This window comes from Auxenochlorella protothecoides (genome assembly GCF_000733215.1).
Source record: "Auxenochlorella protothecoides strain 0710 unplaced genomic scaffold scaffold36, whole genome shotgun sequence".
NCBI lineage: Eukaryota > Viridiplantae > Chlorophyta > Trebouxiophyceae > Chlorellales > Chlorellaceae > Auxenochlorella > Auxenochlorella protothecoides.
This window is the reverse complement of record NW_011934143.1, coordinates 74,875-92,388: the sequence shown is the minus strand read 5'-3', so window position 1 is coordinate 92,388 and position 17,514 is coordinate 74,875. Positions and strand designations below refer to the sequence as shown.

At 65.2% G+C, this 17,514-nt stretch overlaps 8 protein-coding genes across 8 annotated transcripts in view; 3 read left to right on the top strand and 5 right to left on the bottom strand.

Annotated features, from left to right (window-relative positions):
• F751_3317 (putative E3 ubiquitin-protein ligase BAH1-like protein) overlaps nucleotides 1-782 on the top strand; it is a gene marked incomplete at both ends in the record, with an annotated part of 4,483 nt that extends 3,701 nt beyond the window's left edge. Inside the window, one exon of the mRNA XM_011397694.1 lies at nucleotides 405-782. Within this exon, the coding sequence (XP_011395996.1) occupies nucleotides 405-782 (378 nt within the window). The remainder of the gene's footprint in view (nucleotides 1-404) is intronic.
• A 681-nt stretch (nucleotides 783-1,463) lies between these two features.
• On the bottom strand, nucleotides 1,464-2,635 carry F751_3316 (hypothetical protein; the record flags this gene model as incomplete). Its single annotated transcript, XM_011397693.1, has 4 exons — nucleotides 1,464-1,508; nucleotides 1,739-2,002; nucleotides 2,199-2,357; nucleotides 2,525-2,635. 4 exons carry the CDS (start codon nucleotides 2,633-2,635, stop codon nucleotides 1,464-1,466), a joined length of 579 nt encoding a protein of 192 aa, XP_011395995.1.
• Nucleotides 2,636-3,251: 616 nt separating this feature from the next.
• Nucleotides 3,252-5,817, top strand: F751_3315 (Polypyrimidine tract-binding protein-like protein 1; the record flags this gene model as incomplete). The annotated part of the gene is made up of 7 exons (XM_011397692.1): nucleotides 3,252-3,299; nucleotides 3,444-3,638; nucleotides 4,349-4,450; nucleotides 4,589-4,876; nucleotides 5,170-5,313; nucleotides 5,425-5,688; nucleotides 5,797-5,817. The coding sequence occupies 7 exons, from the start codon at nucleotides 3,252-3,254 to the stop codon at nucleotides 5,815-5,817; spliced, it is 1,062 nt and encodes a 353-aa protein (XP_011395994.1).
• A 455-nt stretch (nucleotides 5,818-6,272) lies between these two features.
• F751_3314 (Homeobox protein HAT3.1) lies at nucleotides 6,273-8,591 on the bottom strand (the record flags this gene model as incomplete). Its single annotated transcript, XM_011397691.1, has 7 exons — nucleotides 6,273-6,359; nucleotides 6,529-6,652; nucleotides 7,029-7,237; nucleotides 7,412-7,540; nucleotides 7,748-7,848; nucleotides 7,977-8,134; nucleotides 8,314-8,591. 7 exons carry the CDS (start codon nucleotides 8,589-8,591, stop codon nucleotides 6,273-6,275), a joined length of 1,086 nt encoding a protein of 361 aa, XP_011395993.1.
• A 695-nt stretch (nucleotides 8,592-9,286) lies between these two features.
• On the top strand, nucleotides 9,287-10,967 carry F751_3313 (putative E3 ubiquitin-protein ligase HERC3; the record flags this gene model as incomplete). The annotated part of the gene is made up of 4 exons (XM_011397690.1): nucleotides 9,287-9,340; nucleotides 9,473-10,162; nucleotides 10,331-10,536; nucleotides 10,703-10,967. The coding sequence occupies 4 exons, from the start codon at nucleotides 9,287-9,289 to the stop codon at nucleotides 10,965-10,967; spliced, it is 1,215 nt and encodes a 404-aa protein (XP_011395992.1).
• Nucleotides 10,968-11,813: 846 nt separating this feature from the next.
• On the bottom strand, nucleotides 11,814-12,933 carry F751_3312 (hypothetical protein; the record flags this gene model as incomplete). Its single annotated transcript, XM_011397689.1, has 3 exons — nucleotides 11,814-11,903; nucleotides 12,157-12,651; nucleotides 12,811-12,933. 3 exons carry the CDS (start codon nucleotides 12,931-12,933, stop codon nucleotides 11,814-11,816), a joined length of 708 nt encoding a protein of 235 aa, XP_011395991.1.
• A 980-nt stretch (nucleotides 12,934-13,913) lies between these two features.
• On the bottom strand, nucleotides 13,914-14,864 carry F751_3311 (hypothetical protein; the record flags this gene model as incomplete). Its single annotated transcript, XM_011397688.1, has 3 exons — nucleotides 13,914-14,142; nucleotides 14,280-14,628; nucleotides 14,756-14,864. The coding sequence occupies 3 exons, from the start codon at nucleotides 14,862-14,864 to the stop codon at nucleotides 13,914-13,916; spliced, it is 687 nt and encodes a 228-aa protein (XP_011395990.1).
• A 542-nt stretch (nucleotides 14,865-15,406) lies between these two features.
• The window catches only part of F751_3310 (ABC transporter A family member 7), a gene marked incomplete at both ends in the record, with an annotated part of 10,320 nt that continues 8,212 nt past the window's right edge, over nucleotides 15,407-17,514 (bottom strand). Inside the window, 7 exons of the mRNA XM_011397687.1 lie at nucleotides 15,407-15,512; nucleotides 15,637-15,755; nucleotides 15,920-16,006; nucleotides 16,208-16,352; nucleotides 16,519-16,620; nucleotides 16,817-17,102; nucleotides 17,321-17,430. Of these exons, the coding sequence (XP_011395989.1) occupies nucleotides 15,407-15,512; nucleotides 15,637-15,755; nucleotides 15,920-16,006; nucleotides 16,208-16,352; nucleotides 16,519-16,620; nucleotides 16,817-17,102; nucleotides 17,321-17,430 (955 nt within the window). The remainder of the gene's footprint in view (nucleotides 15,513-15,636; nucleotides 15,756-15,919; nucleotides 16,007-16,207; nucleotides 16,353-16,518; nucleotides 16,621-16,816; nucleotides 17,103-17,320; nucleotides 17,431-17,514) is intronic.

Below are 17,514 nucleotides of genomic sequence, written 5' to 3'. Positions count from 1 at the left end.
GGCGGTGGCCGGCGGCGCCGTCGCCCCCCACCACGCCAAAGTACCGGGGACGCGGGGGCGCAGGCCCCCTCCGCCCCTCCGCCGCGCCGTCCTTCGTGACCACCAGCAGCCTGCGCCTGCAGCGCGACGAGGGCCTGGCGGCCATCTGCGAGTCGCCCAGCTTCCTGCTGGACTCCAGCGACGTGGAGTGGGAGGGGCTGTCCCCCACCGCGCGCAGCGCCGACAGCCGCGCGCTGTCGGCCATCCTGTCGGAGCCCAGCGGCGCGGCCTCCTCCGCGCCGCGCTCGGCGGGGCGCCCGGGCGGCGAAGGGCCCTACGCCGTGGCCTCGGGCCCGACCCCCGCCCCCGGCGCGGCGCGGTCGTCCGGCGGCGACGCGGCGCGGCCGCGCACGCGCTTCCGCGAGGCCGACCTGGCCTGCCCCATCTGCCTGGAGGTGATGTACAAGCCGGTGGGGCTGGTGTGCGGGCACAAGTTCTGCAAGCGCTGCGTGCTGGAGGCCGCGGGGTTCGGGCGCGCCATGGGCACCTTCTCCTCCATCGTCAGCCACGTGCCGCGGCGCAGCGTCTGCCCCGAGTGCCGCCAGCCCGACGTCTACCGCGGCGCGGTGTCGCTGCGCGAGGTGGGCAAGCTCATCGCGGCGCGGCACCCGCAGGCGTGGGCCGAGCGCAGGCGCGAGGACCGCGAGCGCGAGCGCGCCGCTGCCGACCGAATGCTCAACGAGACCATGGACTCGTACCGGCCCGTCCTCCGCGCCTCCAGCGTCTACGAGCTCCTCTTCTGACGCAGGCGCGGGGGTGGCGCGCGCTGTCCAGAGAGAAGAGAAGGGCAGGGGCCCGCACGCCCCCATCCCCCCACCCTCACGCCACCCGGCGATGTTGCCACCCGCCCACTCCGATCCTCGGCGGCTGCCCTGGGGTCGCACCAGCAAGACCCACTCACCGCCCCTCGAGCCTTCCGCCAACTGTTGCCCCTCGAGCCTTCCGCCAACTGTTGCCCCTCGAGCCTTCCGCCAACTGTTGCCCCTCGAGCCTTCCGCCAACTGTTGCCCCCGCGCCCCCCCCCCCCCCCCTTCATCCAATGCTGCAACCCAACCCACATGCTGGGGCTCTGGAGACTTCAGAACCCCCATGTCGCCCAGGGGCCCGGATGGAAAACATCTGGCCCCCCCCGGGCCCTCTGACACACGATCAGCAGCTTGCTACACCCATCCACCAGTTGATGTCCACCCCTCAAATCACCGTCCCTTTTGACATTGATGCTTCCTCTTGTGCACCCCCCCCCCCCACGCCATGCCCCTGTGGCCCCCACGGGCACAGATTTCACCTTGCACACACCACCGTGTCGGTCTGCCTGACTTGAAACATGGGCTCAGGCACGGGAGAAGGAGACGGGGCTGGACAGTGGGCGGCAAACGGGCGAGGCCAAAGGTGCGCCAGGGTTTGGCAAGCTCATCCTGGGGTCCTCACCGACCCACCGCCTGCTGCAGATCCGACAGCATGGCCTTCACCTGCAGGGTGTAGGGGCGTGATTGTGGGGAGGGGGGGCACGCTGTTGCAACGGCTCGTGCTAGCGAACCGCGTGCGTGCGCAGATGCCCTGGGAGACGGATGCCCCTCGAAACGGGACACCGCCGCGTCGAGCAGCCCGATGGGCGACCATCGCCCTGCCCGCAACCGGTCCCTGGGCCAACGTGCACACCTGGAGCCCCTCGTTACACACCCCTCCAGATAACCATCACCTGAGACGCAAAGATGGCCTTGGCCAGGGACCCGATGGCGTGCGGCGGCTTGCTGGCGAGGTGTACCGCCAGGCTGTACTGCGTCCTGGTCAGCCCCGCGTCGCCCGGCGCGGCCTGCACCGACCAGGTGCCTGTCAGGTCCGCCAGGAACCCGGACTGGCCGGGGACGAGGCTGAAGCTGACGCGGTGCATGGCTGGGTCCTCGCTCACACGCAGCAGGCTGTCAAACTGGCCGGAGAAGCCGAGGAACTCCCAGAGGCAGGTCTGCGGAGGCAGGGGGTACCGGCGGGGCGGGGTGGGGCTGCGCTGTGGGCCGGCAGGGCAGTATTAAGCTGTATTTTCCCCAGCGGGATCGCTCGAGGCAGGGGCCAGGGGGTTGTCAGCCGCAACAGGTGATCTCATTCACACGAGGACCGAGCCGCCAGCCCTTGATGCGGGGGAGCAGCCGACCAAGCATCACCTGTCGCAGGAGTGAGTCCCCCTCCTTCCCTGCCTCCTCCCTGCACTCGGCGATGCTGGTGAAGATCCGGGGCAGAGTAGGGTAGTCTGTGAGGAGGTCGTACACAGTGGGCGGGCTGGCAGCTGTCAGGAAGCTCCCCACAGCCTTGTACACGCCAGCCTGTGGAGGTGTCCATCAAACGTAGGGCAGGTAGTGTTACTCTAGGAAGGAAGATGCGTGGGACAGCATCTGGTTCTTGATGCCCCACACTTGCCAAACAGTATGAGCGCCAGTCTTGCTGCCACTCTTCAGTGCACATGTCCCGTGTCGCCACCCATTTGCCCCACCTCATATGTCACTTGCTCCAAAACTATGTCGGAGGTGGGATCCCCACCATCTCCAGCCTCCATGACGGCAGTCTCTGCACAGTCCTCGTCACGAGTGCTCAGGCCTGACATGGGGAGCACTGCCGACACCCGGCCCTGACCACTCGTCTTGCGTGGCGCCCTCTTATGTTGCAGGAGCGTCAATGTAATTCCAACCTCCCATAATCTCACAGCCTGACACGTTGTCGGCGTCCTCAACGCCTGCATGCTGCATTTGGAAAGCTTCACGGTACGGAAGAGGCGCGTGCACTCCATGGAGAAGCACGGCCCATGCAAAGGTCGAGGCGCTCAACAAATAATATTTTGACTCATTGTGGCAGAAATTGAAGGCGATCAGTGTGGTGCCGCATCATGTCGACATGCTCCCGGGAAGAGCTGTCGGTGTCGCTGGCTGTTGGATCGCCCCATGAGGAGGGGAGGAGGCCGGCTGACCTGCTAGCCGCTTGAGAAAGAAATGGGGGCATGCGTCCTAACCCCAATGCTGAGAGGTTCCCCCCTCCGATGCATGGTACGACACAGAGCACCAAGTGATTGCATGCATCAGTGAGTATTTCCCTTCTTTTCCCGGGGAGTGTCGTCGCGTGCCGGACCTCTACTCTGGGGAGGCCGGATACAGCACTGCTGCCTGGACCATTGGTAAACGTCCCTATCATTGCGCCAATCGTCATCAGAGGGTGACTTGGCAGCCATGTACTATGATAATCACACCCATGCTCAGTTTTCCCAGCCCACCAAGGTATTGGCGATGGTATTGGTGTTGGTCTCGAGGGATTGCCTGCGCAGGGTTTGTACCGATGCGCGAATGTAGTGTGGCTGTGTGACCAGCCGTGACCGATGGCCTTTGGTTGAAGGACATCATATGTTCCAACCTCCGTGCCAGGTCATCCATGTGCGCAACCTGCCCTTCGAGGTGACGGACGAGGAGATCATAGAAATGTGCAGCGAGTTCGGCAGCGTGATCGCAGTCAAGGGACGGATTGGGGAGAAGAAAAACCAGGCGTTTGTGGAATTCGCTGAGCTGGACTCCTCCATCGCCATTGTCACCCGGTATCAAGGCCCCGCCGACCCAGCAAGGGTGAGGGATGCCAGGGGGTCAGAACAGTGATTGCCTTGCTGAGTTGGTGATCAAGTTGGTGACAGGGGTTGCCACTAGGGGTCTTCGATCTTGACGCCAATCGGTGCAATGTCCCTGGCAATGACTGGCATACGTGTGGGATGCAGCGCCTGAGTGCCTCCGCCTGCACTGGAGGTGCGCCTGGCAGGCTCACCATGAGTCTCAGGCATCCAGGCGCCAGGGCACCCTCCCGCCCCTCCCACATGCGCAACACCCCCGCTGACACACGCCTTCCCGTCCCATCTGCCAGCTGCGGGGCCGGCCGGTGTTCATGGCCTACGCGGGGCGCGACACCTCACCAATGTCACCTCCTCCTACACCAGCCCCTCCCCCGTCGTCATGGCCCGCATCACCCACATCTCGGTATGGTGGGTGGGGCATCTATTCTGCTACATTCCTCAAAGTGGTCTGTCCCTCGTGTGCTTGATTTGCGGCTGATGGATGGCCCACCTCCTTGCATGCTCCTGCTTGATCCCTGGCGGCTGCCCGGCGAGGCACCGAGTGCGCGCGGACACCCATATCAGAGCCCGAAGTTAGGGCGCCGGTGTCATGCTGGCACACGGCCCCCCAGGTCCCTTTCTTCTGTCAACCGGGACTCCTCATCCTGCCCTCCCTCGCGTGCTTCCAACCCTCCCAAAGAGCTCTTCCCCCCTTCCCCCCCCCCGCTCCAGGAAACCTTGGCCCCGTTGCTGACGCTGGAGGTGCTGAACGCGGTGTTCGCGGCCTTTGGCCCCGTGCTGAAGATGGCGCTGCAGCCGCAGGGGCCCAGCGAGGTACTAGCCTTCGTCCAGTACGGCGACGCGGCGCAGGCGCAGGCCGCGAAGGGCGGCCTGGCCGGCGCACGGCTCCCCGCCGGCGCGTTTGACCCCGGCGCCGCCCCCGCCGCGCCGGGGGACGCGCCGCTGGTGGAGGGCCTGCAGTACTGCTCCGCGCGCAACCTGGTCATCCCCGTGCAGTCGGCGCACACGCGTGACTTCACGCGCCCCGAGCTGGCCTGGGGCGAGCCCAACCGCGCCTACATCAGCTCCCTGGTCCCAGCCGCCGACGCGGGCGGCGCCACGCGCGTGCTCAGCATCACCTTTGACCAGGCCACCTACCCCGTGACCCTGGAGGGGCTGCATACCATCTGCTCCACCTACGGCGCGGTGCAGAAGATCCACACCTACGAGCGCGACGCGCGAATCGTGGCCCTGGTGCAGGTGTGTGGAAAACGGGAATCGAGTGGGTCGCAGGGCACCCTTTTCGTTGTTCTGCCTTGGGAGAGGGGCGAGCTGGGGAATGGGCCCTGGCGAGGGGGAGTATCGACCCAGACGAAGGGGGGCTGGGGCGTGGGAGTGGGAGGGTCATGCACATGTCATCAGGGTGAGGGCAGGCAGGCCGGGCTGCCCGTTGTGAGTGGTTGTGTGCACTGCTGCACAATGCAACCACCGTAAAGCATGCCGCTGATTGATGGCCCCCCTCCTCTCCCCCCCTCTGATAACAAATCCTGCAGTATGCGGAGCAGTCGACCGCCACCGCGGCCAAGGCGGCGCTGGAGGGCCACCCCATGTACGGCGACGGCGCCAACGTCATGCGCCTGGTCTACTCGCGCCACAACGACCTGGTCATCCGCCCCGGCGAGCGGTCCCGCGACTTCGTGCAGTACCCGCCCGGCACCACACCACCCACGCCCACGCCGACGCATGGGGCGGCGGCGCCGGGCGCCGCCGGCGGTCAGCAGGGCGGCCAGCCGGCGCCGGCGCAGCAGTACGCGCAGCAGTACGTGCCGAGGCAGGGCGCGCCACGGCAGGGCGGCGCCGCGCCGCAGCAGGGTTATGGCAGGCCGGGCGGCCACCCCGCCACGCAGCAGCAGCAGCAGCAGTACCAGGCGCGGCCGGGGGGTTACCCTGGCTACCCGCCGCCGGGGTCCTGGGGCGGGGCGATGGCCCCGCAGCCCTACGCAGCCTATGGGGGGTACTATCACCCGCAGCAGTACCAGGGGTACCCCCCGCCTCCCCCGCCGCACCACCAGGTGGATCAGGGGGGAGGGCCGAATGCCCCATGGGGGGCAGTGCGGTGGACGCCGTGCACAACGCTCGCCACTCTCCGTGACCCCCTCCCCCTCCCCAAACCTCCTCAGGGGTACTACCAGCAGCCATGAAGCGTGCGGGGGCCGCACCTTGCCAAGCATCTCACAGCCGCCGCTGCCGAGAGGGCCCCGTCACATCCTGGCATGTCTTCCCTCCCCTCCCAATCCCCCTCCCTACCTCCGTGAGCATCCCCTCACCTCCCGCAGCCCGTGCATGTCCCCATTCTCCACCCTGCTGGGACCCAACCCTCTACGTGCCTACTCCTGTGATACTGGGTGGCAGGTCACGGCTTCCCTCCCTTGTCCACCTTGTCCTCGGCTCCCTCTGACACTCGATACGGCATCTTTTTCAGTCTGCAAGTACACGGCTCCCTGTATGTCGAGGATTAGCAGGGTCGGGGTCCGAGCGTCGTCGAGCGATGAGCGGCATCGCCACACAAGGCCCCTGAGACCGACGTTCGGCAGCCAGGGTCGCCAACATCCTGCAGCAGCAGGCTCTTAACAGAGAGCCCCGCCCACGTCGTAGGCTAGCCTGGAGACTCCAGGGCCAGCCCCGGTTGCGTGCGGGGCGACCACACCTCGTCCTCCTCTCCAGAGCCATCCTCCGCCTCTGCCTGCGAGGCGGGGGTGATGGCAGGGTGTGAAGAATGCTGCGGGAAAGCTTGTATGCGAGAAGACTCTGGAGGCCCAACGAAGCAACAACCCCACCCTCTTATTTATCAGGAGCAGCGGCCTTTGTACAGACCATGAGCCATGACCAGCATGGGCCTCGCCCTGACCCACCGTGCCAAACATAGCGGCATGCAGGGCTCGGTAGTCCACTTGCGCACGCCTGCGCCGGCCCTCGACCACCAGCGTCTGCGCTTCTGGGTCCTCGGGCCCGACGCCCGCGGAGCTGTTCGCGAGGCTGGACGCGGGGCGCCCCGGGCGGCGCCGCCCCAGGTCCTGCCGCACGCCCTCGCCCAGTGACCCCAGGCTGCCCTCCGAATCGAGGCCGCTGGAGCCGGAGCTCGCGTCCGATCGCTGGGAGGCGGGGCTGGAGGGGAGGGAGGTGGGGTCTGAGCCCGGTGACGCCGTTGCGGCCCCGGCTCCCTCGCCCCTCCGTCCATCCTCGCTCGCCTGGGACGCTACTCCCGAGTCAGAGCTGCTGTCACTGCGATCGGAGAAGAGGCCAGGAGGCACAGTGCAGGTCAAACAGATGGGCACCCTGCAGCGCTGCCCTTGTGTCGATCCGTGCAGAGGGTGCATGCACCAGAGCCCATACCACTCCCCCTGCTCCTCACCCCTCGAAATCCGAATCCTCCTCGTCCTCCGAAGGCAGGTCGGCGCCGCCCACTAGCAAGCCCGCGCCGCCCTCGCCCACGGCCACAGCCTCCCCCTCCTCGGCCCCGTCACTGGCAGGGAGGCTGCCAGGCTCCAGGATCTGCTGCCACCCGTCCTCCAGCCCATACTCCGTGTCGAACTCGTCATTGATGAGCGACAGGATGTCCACCTATGGCGATAAAGGAGGTGAAGAGGAGGTGGGGAAGGGTGGCAGATCGGGGGACACCTGGCCTTACGCTCTTCAATACACTCCCCCGGGACAGGCGACCCAGGGTCCCCTTATTGAATCATGAAACCCTGAAGTCATGAGCACTGCCCAGGCCCCCGCCCCCCCGCGGCTCACCTTGTGGTCGCAGGCAGGGCACAGCCAGCCCTCATCCTCTGTCAGGGTGCTGACGTCCAGGGGCGGCACGATGCACTTGCAGTGGTAGGCTCGGTTGCAAGGACCGTCGCACAGAACGATGTCGTTGTCCTGTCGGCAGTGGGCGGGTGGGGGCATTGAGTGGCCGCGCAGGCATCATCGGGGTGGGCGGGGCGAGGAGATGTTCTGCAGGGGGGGAAACAAACCCAGAGGGGCACCGGAGGGAACAGGTGCCTTGACGGGCCCGTAGAATTGGATGCTCACCGCCCTTCCCTCTTTCCGCTCAGTTCTGGGCCCCTGCCAACGTGTGGAACTCACGTCGTCAGCTTCCCGATTTCCGCACTTGGCGCAGAAGATGGCGTCCGAGTCGAGCTCCCCCTCCTCATCAAAGCAGCTGGCTGGGATTGGGGTGTCTCCCTCTGTGTGTGGGTGGGGAAGTAATGTAATCACACCGGCTACTGAGGCGTGCCTGACAGGCATGGCACCAAGCACAGCGGCAGTGTCACATCCTCTGAATGGAATGAAGCTCTAGCGACCCGACACCCACCTGCCTCCTCGCAGGTCCTGACACACTCCCGCACGATCTCGCGGCACCTCCGGATCTGGTCCTTGGCGCGCTGGATCTCCTGCAGGGGTCTCACCTTCTCGCGTGCCGCCCCCCGCCAGCCGTCCGCCGCATAGGCATCAACCAGCGCCTGCTCCTGCCTGAGGACGGTACAGGCGGAACGCGGACGGCGCATAGTGTGCAGGGCCACACACGAGTCAGATCACTCGGGCCGATCACTCCAAGGATTGGACCTCCTGCTGCAGTGCACACGCTGCGTCCGACTTGCATGTAGAGATTCAGGCGCTCCCTCCACCACACCACCCTCCCCGCCAGTCACCTGATGCGGGAGAGCTGGTGGCGGGCGCGGTTCAGCAGCTTGTCGTAGATGGACTTTTCCGGACGGTCCTCCTCCATCCTCCTTCGGGAGGCTCGCCGCAGCCTTGGGCGCTTGGCGGGCGTGGCGGCGTCGAAGGCCTGCCCATCTAGGGGACCTGCCAGACGCCGCTGCCGGCGCGGTCTACCGGAGCTGAGGCGGTCGGATGTCTCGTCCCCACTCTTGCCGGACAGGGAGGCAGCTCGGCGCGACGACGCCCTGCTAGATGGTTGCGGATCCATGGGGCAGTCTCCCTGCAGATTGGGAGAGGGATGATTTAGAGGGCCAGGCAAACTGTTACAACCCCTGCACAGACTGTTTTTGCCCGCTGTTGAGGGAGGGTGGAGAGGAAAGTGATGCACCGTGCATGGCCCTTCAAATATTTTCAATTAAGGACTAGTAACGTTGCTGGGATCCCGGGCTGGTGGACTCACCCTTGTTGGGATCAAAGGGGTGAATCAAGTCCACATGGATCCTCCAGCCCTCTGACAGAGCACCTAGCACAGGGCACCTGGGCCGACACACCGCCCCGATCCTGGACGACAGCCGGGTGAATGTGATGTCTGGGAGTCCCTGGTGCAGCACGACTGCTGACAGAGCGCGGTCGACACGAGGACCACCCCGCTGGCAACTACTCGACTTGATTCGCGAGTTCCCACAGGTGCGAGCCTCACAGCAGGCACCGCAGGCAGCTTTGGGGCAAGGCCACGGCCAGGCCAGGGTTACAGGTTCACGATTGCCGCGTGCCAAATATGGCAGGATTAAGTTGGACCGACATGGATGCAGATCCCTGGCCGGGTGTCGGCAGCCCCGGCATGGCGCCCTTGGAAGTGATCAGTTTCGGCACGTGAACGATCTGACGGCATGGCTAGCTTGCTCTCAAGCATATCTCGCATTCCGCCTTCAATACTAGGAGCCATACAGTTTCGTTGTTACCATGACATCCCCGGTCGTTTCAGGGTCCTGGCCTGGGGCTCCGGCGCCCAGGTATGTGTGTTGTGGGGAGGCGGGGGTGATATAAGTCATGCCTGCCACGGTTGTCCCGAAATCACACAACAGCCTCCTCCAAATGGAGCCTGCGCGCAAGGCCCCCTTTTCCCCCCCACCCCCACCCCCCAACCAGGGAGCTCTCGGTCGACCCGATGCCGGGGACTGGTACGAGCCAGAGCCCGTGCCCGGCCTCCCCTCCGACCTGATCGGCGTGGCTGCGGGGCACTACACCTCCTTCGCCCTCACTGCTCGCGGCCAGGTGTGGAGCTGGGGCGCCAACGAGGCCCTGCAGCTGGGCCGCCGCCAGCGAGACGAGGCCTACACCCACTCCCCCCCGGGCCCGATCCCCGGCCTACCCCCCATCGCGCGCCTGGCCGCCTCGGGCGTGGTCGGCTTCGCCGTGACCACACACGGCGAGCTCCACGCCTGGGGCACCAGCCGGCGTGGCCAGCTGGGGCTGGGGCCGGGGGAGACGGCCGCGCCGGCGCCGCGTCGTGTGGAGGCGCTGGCGGACGCGGCGGCCGTGACCCAGGTGTCCGCCGGCTGGGGCCATGCGCTGGCGCTGACCGTGGACGGCGGGGTTTGGGCCTGGGGCTGGCCGGCCGCGGGGCAGCTGGGGCACACGCTTCCTCCTGAGGACGCCGACGAGGAGGCGCTGGCGGCGGCCTGCGTCTGGGCACCGCGCCGGGTGCATGCGCTGGATGGGCGCGGCATAGTCCAGGTGGCGGCGGGGTACGACCACAGCATGGCGCTTGGGGCGGACGGCAGGCTGTACACCTTTGGCGACGACTCCCTGGGACAGCTGGGCAGGCGGGAGGCTGATGTGGGGGTTGGGGTGGCGGGAGGGGCCACCATCGTTCGGGAGTCAGGCTCTCCAAGGCCAGGCCAGGCGCCATTGGCCAGCCAAGGGGGTGCCGCCCCATTGCCGGGCATTTTGAGAGCCCAGCCCGGCCGTCCCAATGCCGCAGCGCCCACCACACACACCTCCCAGCCTGGCCCGGCCGACGCGTGGCTGGTGCGGGGCGCTCCCGCCTTTGCCAAGGTGACGGCGGGGCTGGGGCACTGCCTGGCCCTCACGCCCTGCGGCCAGCTGTACAGCTGGGGCTGGAACGGCGCAGGCCAGCTGGGCCTCGGGGCGGGGGAGGCGGCCGAGGTGGTGGCCACGCCGCAGCTCGTGTACGGCCAGCCGCGCAACAGGTTCGTGGACCGGGGAGGAACCAGCGGCGCCCCGCCTCGAAGGCACGCCAGGCAACGCATTGGAGGGTCCAGCGATTGCCCTCCTGCAGACGAGTGTGAGGGCCCACCGAGCACTTTTCATGCTCATCCCCCCCCATATGCACCGCGTTCCTGCTTTCCTCGCCAGGAACGCACTGCTGGCCGCGGGGCGCGTGCACTCGGTGCTGGTCACGGACGAACGGGACGAGCAGGACGGCGCGGAGCTGAAGGACAACGACCACGCGGGGGCCATGGCCGGCATGTGCGCCAGCTGGGGCAGCGGCGCCAACGGGCGGCTGGGCACGGGGCAGCTGGAGGAGGTGCACCATCCGGAGCTGCTGCCCATGCTGGACGGGGAGGAGGTGGCCGGGCTGGCGGCGGGGCTGGACCACACCCTCATCCTGGCGCGGTGATGTCGTGTGGGAGCAGTGCAGGGCAGAGGCATCCTCGAAACAAGCAAAAGGATGTCGGAATGTGGGCTTGCCGTCCGCCAGGTCGGAATGTGACACTGGCAGGCACTCATCTCGCACACGCGCACCAGGCCACGAGGGCACCGGCAGTCAGCGGGCAGACATCACGCTCAGGCGAGTCCACTGTGAATCGCCATCCATCCTGAGGAGCTTGTCTGAATTGAGGAATACAGACTAGGTGTACCAACTATAGAACGATCCTGTTCAAGTATAGTCGATGAGAAATCAGCATGTGATTCACAATATATACCTGTTGCCATCCCGCGTCTCAGGATTATGGGTTCGGGTCTGCAACTTATGCGGCGCTCGACTGCCACCTCCCGGGGCGACACAAGGGAACCACCGGCATGTACTTGGTGTCGTATACGAGGTTCTGGGTTCAACACACGAGTGTCGGCGCGGCACAGGCAGGCTGCGCACCCCGAGCGGTCGGTCCCCACACATCATGACCTGTCGGGGTGCAGTCCCGAGACCCATCTTCTCGCCACCATCGATTGCCAGCAGGTTTATCAGCGTAAGTACTGACTCACGAGGCTTGAAACCAAACCTGTATGCATGCTGTGGTGCGCTGGATCAGATCCCGCTCCTGCTTTCCCACCGCAACGCACGGGCTGGTTTCCAGCCAATAGCTCGAATCCAGCTCCAGCAGATTCACATCTCGACGGCTGAAAACACACCGATTGCACAAAGGCGATGCTGCTGGAAAGGGAAACCTATACACAGTACGGAGCAGTGCTCTACAGTCACGGCATGCATGAAATGGCGGTGAAGGATTGGTTGCCGGGATGCTCATGGGTGGCGAGGGTCATCGACCTCGTTCAAGCTGAAGTGCGTTGGGGGCTTGGTGGCGGGCTGGGTCGCCATGTCACCGCTCAGGGGCTTCATGGGGAGTGTGTGGTGGGGTGGGGGGGGAGGATCTTGTCAGCTGAGTCATTCTCAGGAGTGTGCTGGAAGATGGCTGCTCGGATGGATCCCTTGTACAAGCACACTGCTCATGGTGTGCCATGCGAACAGGCTGGTGCAGGAAGGCGTTCCCTGCTGGGATGGGCAACAGTTCCCAGACCAACATCTTCAGTCCTAGAACTCCCCAGGACACCCCCGCCCATCAAGCCATCCCACATCTCATACTCACCGCGTCGCCGCCGGCACCGGCCGCCGCTGCCGGCTCCCCCGGTCGCACGAAGCGCGTGAAGGAGGCGCCCAGCTTCTTGAACCCCGCGCCCATGGCGTCGGTGGCGGCGGCCACGCGGTCGCTCTCCAGCACGCGGGTGGTCACGTCGGCCACCCGCGTTCCCGCCTTGTTCAGCGCCGCGACGGTGGACTTGGTCACCGCGCTGTCGCGCACTGCGTCGGCCGCGCGCCCCGCCTTCTCGCTCAGGTGCAGGCGCGCGTCCAGGTCCAGCACGGCGCGGCCGGTCGTGTCAGCCACGTCGCGCCCGGCGGCCGCCACGACATCGGCGCCGCGCGCGCGCGCGACGTCGCCCAGCCCCAGCGCGAACTCCTCCTGGACCTCGTGCACGGAGTGGGCCACGTCCACCGCCACTGCGCCCTCCAGCCAGGCCAGGAGGGCCGCGGGGTCGGGGGTGTCCCACAGGCTGGTGGAGGTGCTGCCGGAGGTGGGGATCAGCTGCGGGGGGTGGGGAGGGTCAGGAGGGGGTATCAGACAGTGTGGGGACCTTGAGCAATGCGGGCACCCTGGGCCGGCGGTCAAGGGCCCTGCCAAGCGCGTAGAGCCACGGGTCAAGGGCCCTCCCACACTACCACTGCCTGCCCGTCACCTCGCTACCTGGCGACATTTGTGCTCAGCGGGGGCCTTCTTGTGCACCACGATGTCCTGGAGCAAGATCGTGGAGAAGGGCACCGTGGCGGAGACCTCCTTCACGGTGTGCACCGCGAGCACCAGCACCATCGTGCCGGGGATCTCGAAGTTTAAACGGGGACCGGGCCGACTACTGCACGCAATCGAAGACGGAGCTCGCACAAGGAAGGATTCGTGTCTCCTGAGTGTCCAAGTGATCGACAAAAGGTATCACACTTGGTCCTGCCAGCGGCATGGTGACGGAGCCAGCGATCCCTCCGGTCGCTCGAATCAAATTTCAGACGGCGGGCCTCTGTCGAGAGTCTCCAGGCACATGTCCACACCATTGCTCGGCCACACTCGTTTGCTAGATTACATGGGGAACCGGCATACAGGGGCATTTTGATCTTCATCATTCACATGTAGTGTGAGGGATCAGAGTGCTATCATACAGCTGCAAAAAATTGTGCGCAGGACCGTCGGGCCCACGGCATCTTCTCAGCGACTACTTCTCAGATAGGGTACAGCCCCCTCCCGACCACAGAGTGGCAGGCAGTCGTCATGCAGCTGGACGGGGAAGGAGAGTAGTGGGGAAAGGGGAAAAGAAAGGCTGTTGTGCGCCCTCAGGCTGGTGAGCAGCTGGCCGTGCGGGGCGTCGTCGCTCAGCCGCTGCCTCAGGCGCGGGCGGGGTCGGCGTACAAGGGATTCGGGACAGAAGCGCTGGAGCAGGATACAGGGCGGCGATTGATGCGTGTGCGCCAAGGGTACAGGGCAGAGGTCTTTGTTGCTGTATTTCGGGCTGGAGCCGGTGCAGTGTGTCCTTCCAGCGTGCCTCTGAATGTATAGATTTTGGGATGAGAGGGGGTTTGAGTAGATACCTGGCACCAGCCACGTTCGGGATGCATCAAGAAGGTGACCTATTGTACCAAGCAACCCTGGTCCTGGCCGTGGGCAAGCACCCTGCATTCAAGCCCGCCATGAGTCTGCGAGCGCAGCCACTCACACCATGGTGATCCGTGTGTTCCATACACACTCCTGACCAACACCTCATCACCCAACCCCCCCAACATATCAGACCACTGAGTCGTACCTCAGAACAGGGTGTCCATGGACCTGGTGGGCTGACGGGGCGCGATGGAGGTGCGCACCACCGCCTCGTGCGTCAGCACGGAGCGCAGGCCCAGGAATGCTAGCGTCGAGAAGGCGAGCAGCGCCACGCGCCTCAACCTCCAGGCATCGAAAGACTCGCACTGGAGCTGCAGGTCCCGGCGCCGCAGCCGATCCCGGGCGCTGGCCAGCTGCTTCTCGGTGGCGAGGGCCCTGTGTAGAGGGGAATGATTGGGGTGGTTGAGGGTCGCAATGCGGGGGCCTGCTGGGAACAAGGTCCTGACTCGCTGCCGCCGCTGCGCAGACCTGCAGGGTGACAGGGTCGATCGCCTCATCGACCGCCCACCCACCTCTTCTCGGCCCGGTCGATGGAGGCGTGGAGGGAGGCCACCTCCTCCGCGCGCAGGACGCGCAGGGGGCGGTCGGTCAGCTCCGCGTCGTCCTCCCCTCGCTCGCACCTGTCCCTGGCCTCAAAGGCGTCCGGGGTCGCGCCGGAGCGGGGGGCCTGGGCGGCGCAGGGGGGCGTCGTCACCTGCACGAAGCTGGCCGTCAGGTCCTTCTGTGCCAGGTCTGCGGGGTCGGCCGCCTCCTTCACGTCCCCCTCCCAGCCCTGCGGCGTCACCACCTCGACCAGGAGACCCTGGTCGGGACTCAGGGGGGGGCAGAGCCTCGGCAGCGCCTCCTGAGGGCCGTCCTCGCCTTTTATTATTGAGGGGTGGGAGGATAGTGGAATGAAAGTAGGTGGGACCTGGGGGCTCCTGTCGATATTCTAGGACAGTAAAGACGCCGGTGCAGCACCTTGAAGTCCAAAGCCCCGCTGTCGCACCTAGATCTAGGAGGGAAGGACCGGGGCTCCGGGGTGGCTCAGTGCCTGCTTCGGAGTCGTCCACCCCCGTCAGGACTTCCCAGTCCTCCGCGGTGTCACCCACACTCATGGCCTGCGGAGGAGCCTTATCGCCGGCTTCGTTATGAGATTACAACTTCGTGAACTCACCAAGGAAAAGCGTCAGGCGCAGATGGCGCACCGCCCGCTTGCCTGGCCCCGAGTGCCTGTAGGCAGCTGACCCACAAGACGAACCAGCCACCCTTCAAAGAGGCGCGCGCCCACCATGATGAACTTCTCATGAGAGTTCCAGGCTTCATGCAGTGTATCGAGTCCTCTCTAACCCCCCAGATCCCGCGCTTCCCCCTCACCGTGTCTGGAACGACTTGTGGGGCCCAGGGCGTGTCGGTGTCTCCCTGTCGCCGCGTCGCCTTCAGCGGGGGACCAACAGATGCCGGGACAATGTATGTATGTGGCGAGCGGGCTGGATTTTGAAATGCTCAGGCGGTACGAGATGAACATACCGTCGCGCCCGGGATCCAAACGCGCGGGCGCCTCGCAAGATATTGTGCATCTCAGGATCTACTTCGGGACCAGGCTGTAATCTGGTCAGTACAACAATTTGTTCGGACAAAGACACAGAAGCCAGCAGGATCATGTGAAGGCAGACAGTTTTATGCCAGAGGATGAGCAGAGCTTGATAAACACCTCCTCCAGGGTGGCATTGGACACACCCCAGTCGATCACATCCAAGACACCCCTGCATGTGTGGGGGTGGATCAACACTGTGGTGGATCAAAGCCAATCAAAGCATCGCTGTCCATTCAATTTAAGCAAGCACCAGGGGCAATCAATGGACTGGCAGCACCCCTCACACCGCTCACTTGAGTTTGATCTCCTCCATCGTGGCGAATACTGCATCCACCGAGGTCTCCTGCAACTGCAGCTCGAACTTCTGGGTGCCTCCCAGAGCATACACCGGCCGGGCAGAGGGGGAGATGCTCTACACAGAGGGGTTGTGGGAGGGTCCTTTGACTGCTAGTTTACCCCAGGAAAGACTTGCTGCGACATACAGCTCTCTTGAGCAAGTTGCAAGCAAGGGACTGTCGTGTCCACATGGCCGAATAACGAGCCACCTTCTCACAGGTGATGAGCGCGAAAACTTACCCTGACCACTGCTGCTGCTGCTGCCTCCTGATGAGGGGGCGTCGTGATTGTGAAGGACAGATAGCCGCCGAAGCGGGCAGTCAGGTCCTGCAGTGAGGAAGCAATCAAGGGGAGGAGAGGTAAGGTTTGCAGATTCATTGTCCATCTGTTTAGGCACTTGGGCTGCTGTTCCTTGCAAAAAAGAGGCTCTACTCCTCATGCAATGGACCATATTCTTGTTCTGATCCCTGTGAGTGGCTGATTATGCGCACCTCCCATTCCCGTCCTGGCCTCTACATCTCAGCGCACCTTGGGATCTCCCAGGCAACTAAGCCGCCCACCGACGAAGATGCCGAGCCGGTCGCACAGGGCCTCCGCCTCCTCCATGGAGTGCGTGGTGAGTACCACGGCCTTGTCGCGCCGCGCCTTCTTGATGACGTTCCACAGCAGCCGCCTGTGAAAGGGGCGGGGAGGAGAATGAAGTGCCCCCCTGTGTGCTCTCTGGGAACCCAGCACGGCCTGGGCTGAGTAATCCTGGACAGCACACGGATAGCCATGCCCAGCACGCAGGAGTGAGGAGGGCACAATACCAACCCCCTTCTCATTCCTCCATTCCAAACCTTGACGCGGGGTCCAGGCCGGTCGAGGGTTCGTCCAGGTACACCACCAGAGGGTCTCCCATGAGCGCGATGGCGACGGAGAGCCGCCTCTTCATCCCGCCGCTGACGAGGGGTGTTGGAAGTGGCGGCTGGGATGAGGAATGCACAGCTGGCTGACGGAAGGACGGCAGAGGGATCACACGGCCACTCTGGAACATTGGGACTGGTTCCCAAGGCATAGCTGTCGTCAGGGCACCACAGTGCATGTGCGATCCCCGCCCGCCCCCCCCAACTTCCCCCCCTCTCCTTCCATCTTCACCTGTAGCTCCCTGCGAGGTCGTCCGCCACCGCCGTCAGGTTGACAGAGGCCAGGCCTTCGGCCACGGCACTGGTCAGCGCTTCCCCCCCCAGGTTCTTCAGCCTGCCGTAAAACATGAGGTGCTCCCGCGCGGTCAGCCCCGACCAGAGCAGGTCGTGCTGGGGGCAGGCGCCCGTCAGGCCGTACACCGTGTCCATCTCGTTGCGGATGGAGTGCCCACCCACGATGACCTCGCCGTCGGAGGGTTCCAGGAAACCCTCCATCATGCGGATGGTGGTCGTCTTGCCTGAGGGTCGGGGGCGGAGGGGAGGTGATGGGGTGTCCAGCTGCTGGACTACGAAGGTGGCCGGGGTTGGCTGCCAGCTCGCTGGCACCTGTCAGCTCAGGGTATCCATGCCGCGCACCGAGCCCGCATCCCAGCCCCGCAAGGCACGCCCCTTACACAGCCGACGATCCAGCCCCAGCCTCCTTTTCACACCCGCAGCACCAAAAAGAAAGGAGCACCTGCGCCGTTGGGCCCCAGCAGGCCGAAACACTCGCGCCGGTAGATGGCCAGGGACAGGTTGTCCACCGCCGTCTTGGGGTCGCAGCCGTGCGCCCCTGGGTACACCTTGCTCAGGTGGTGCAGCAGGATGGCAGGCGCCTCGCCGGCGGCCGCCGGGGGCGGGGAGGGCGCGCGGCCCCTTCCCTCCCCCCGC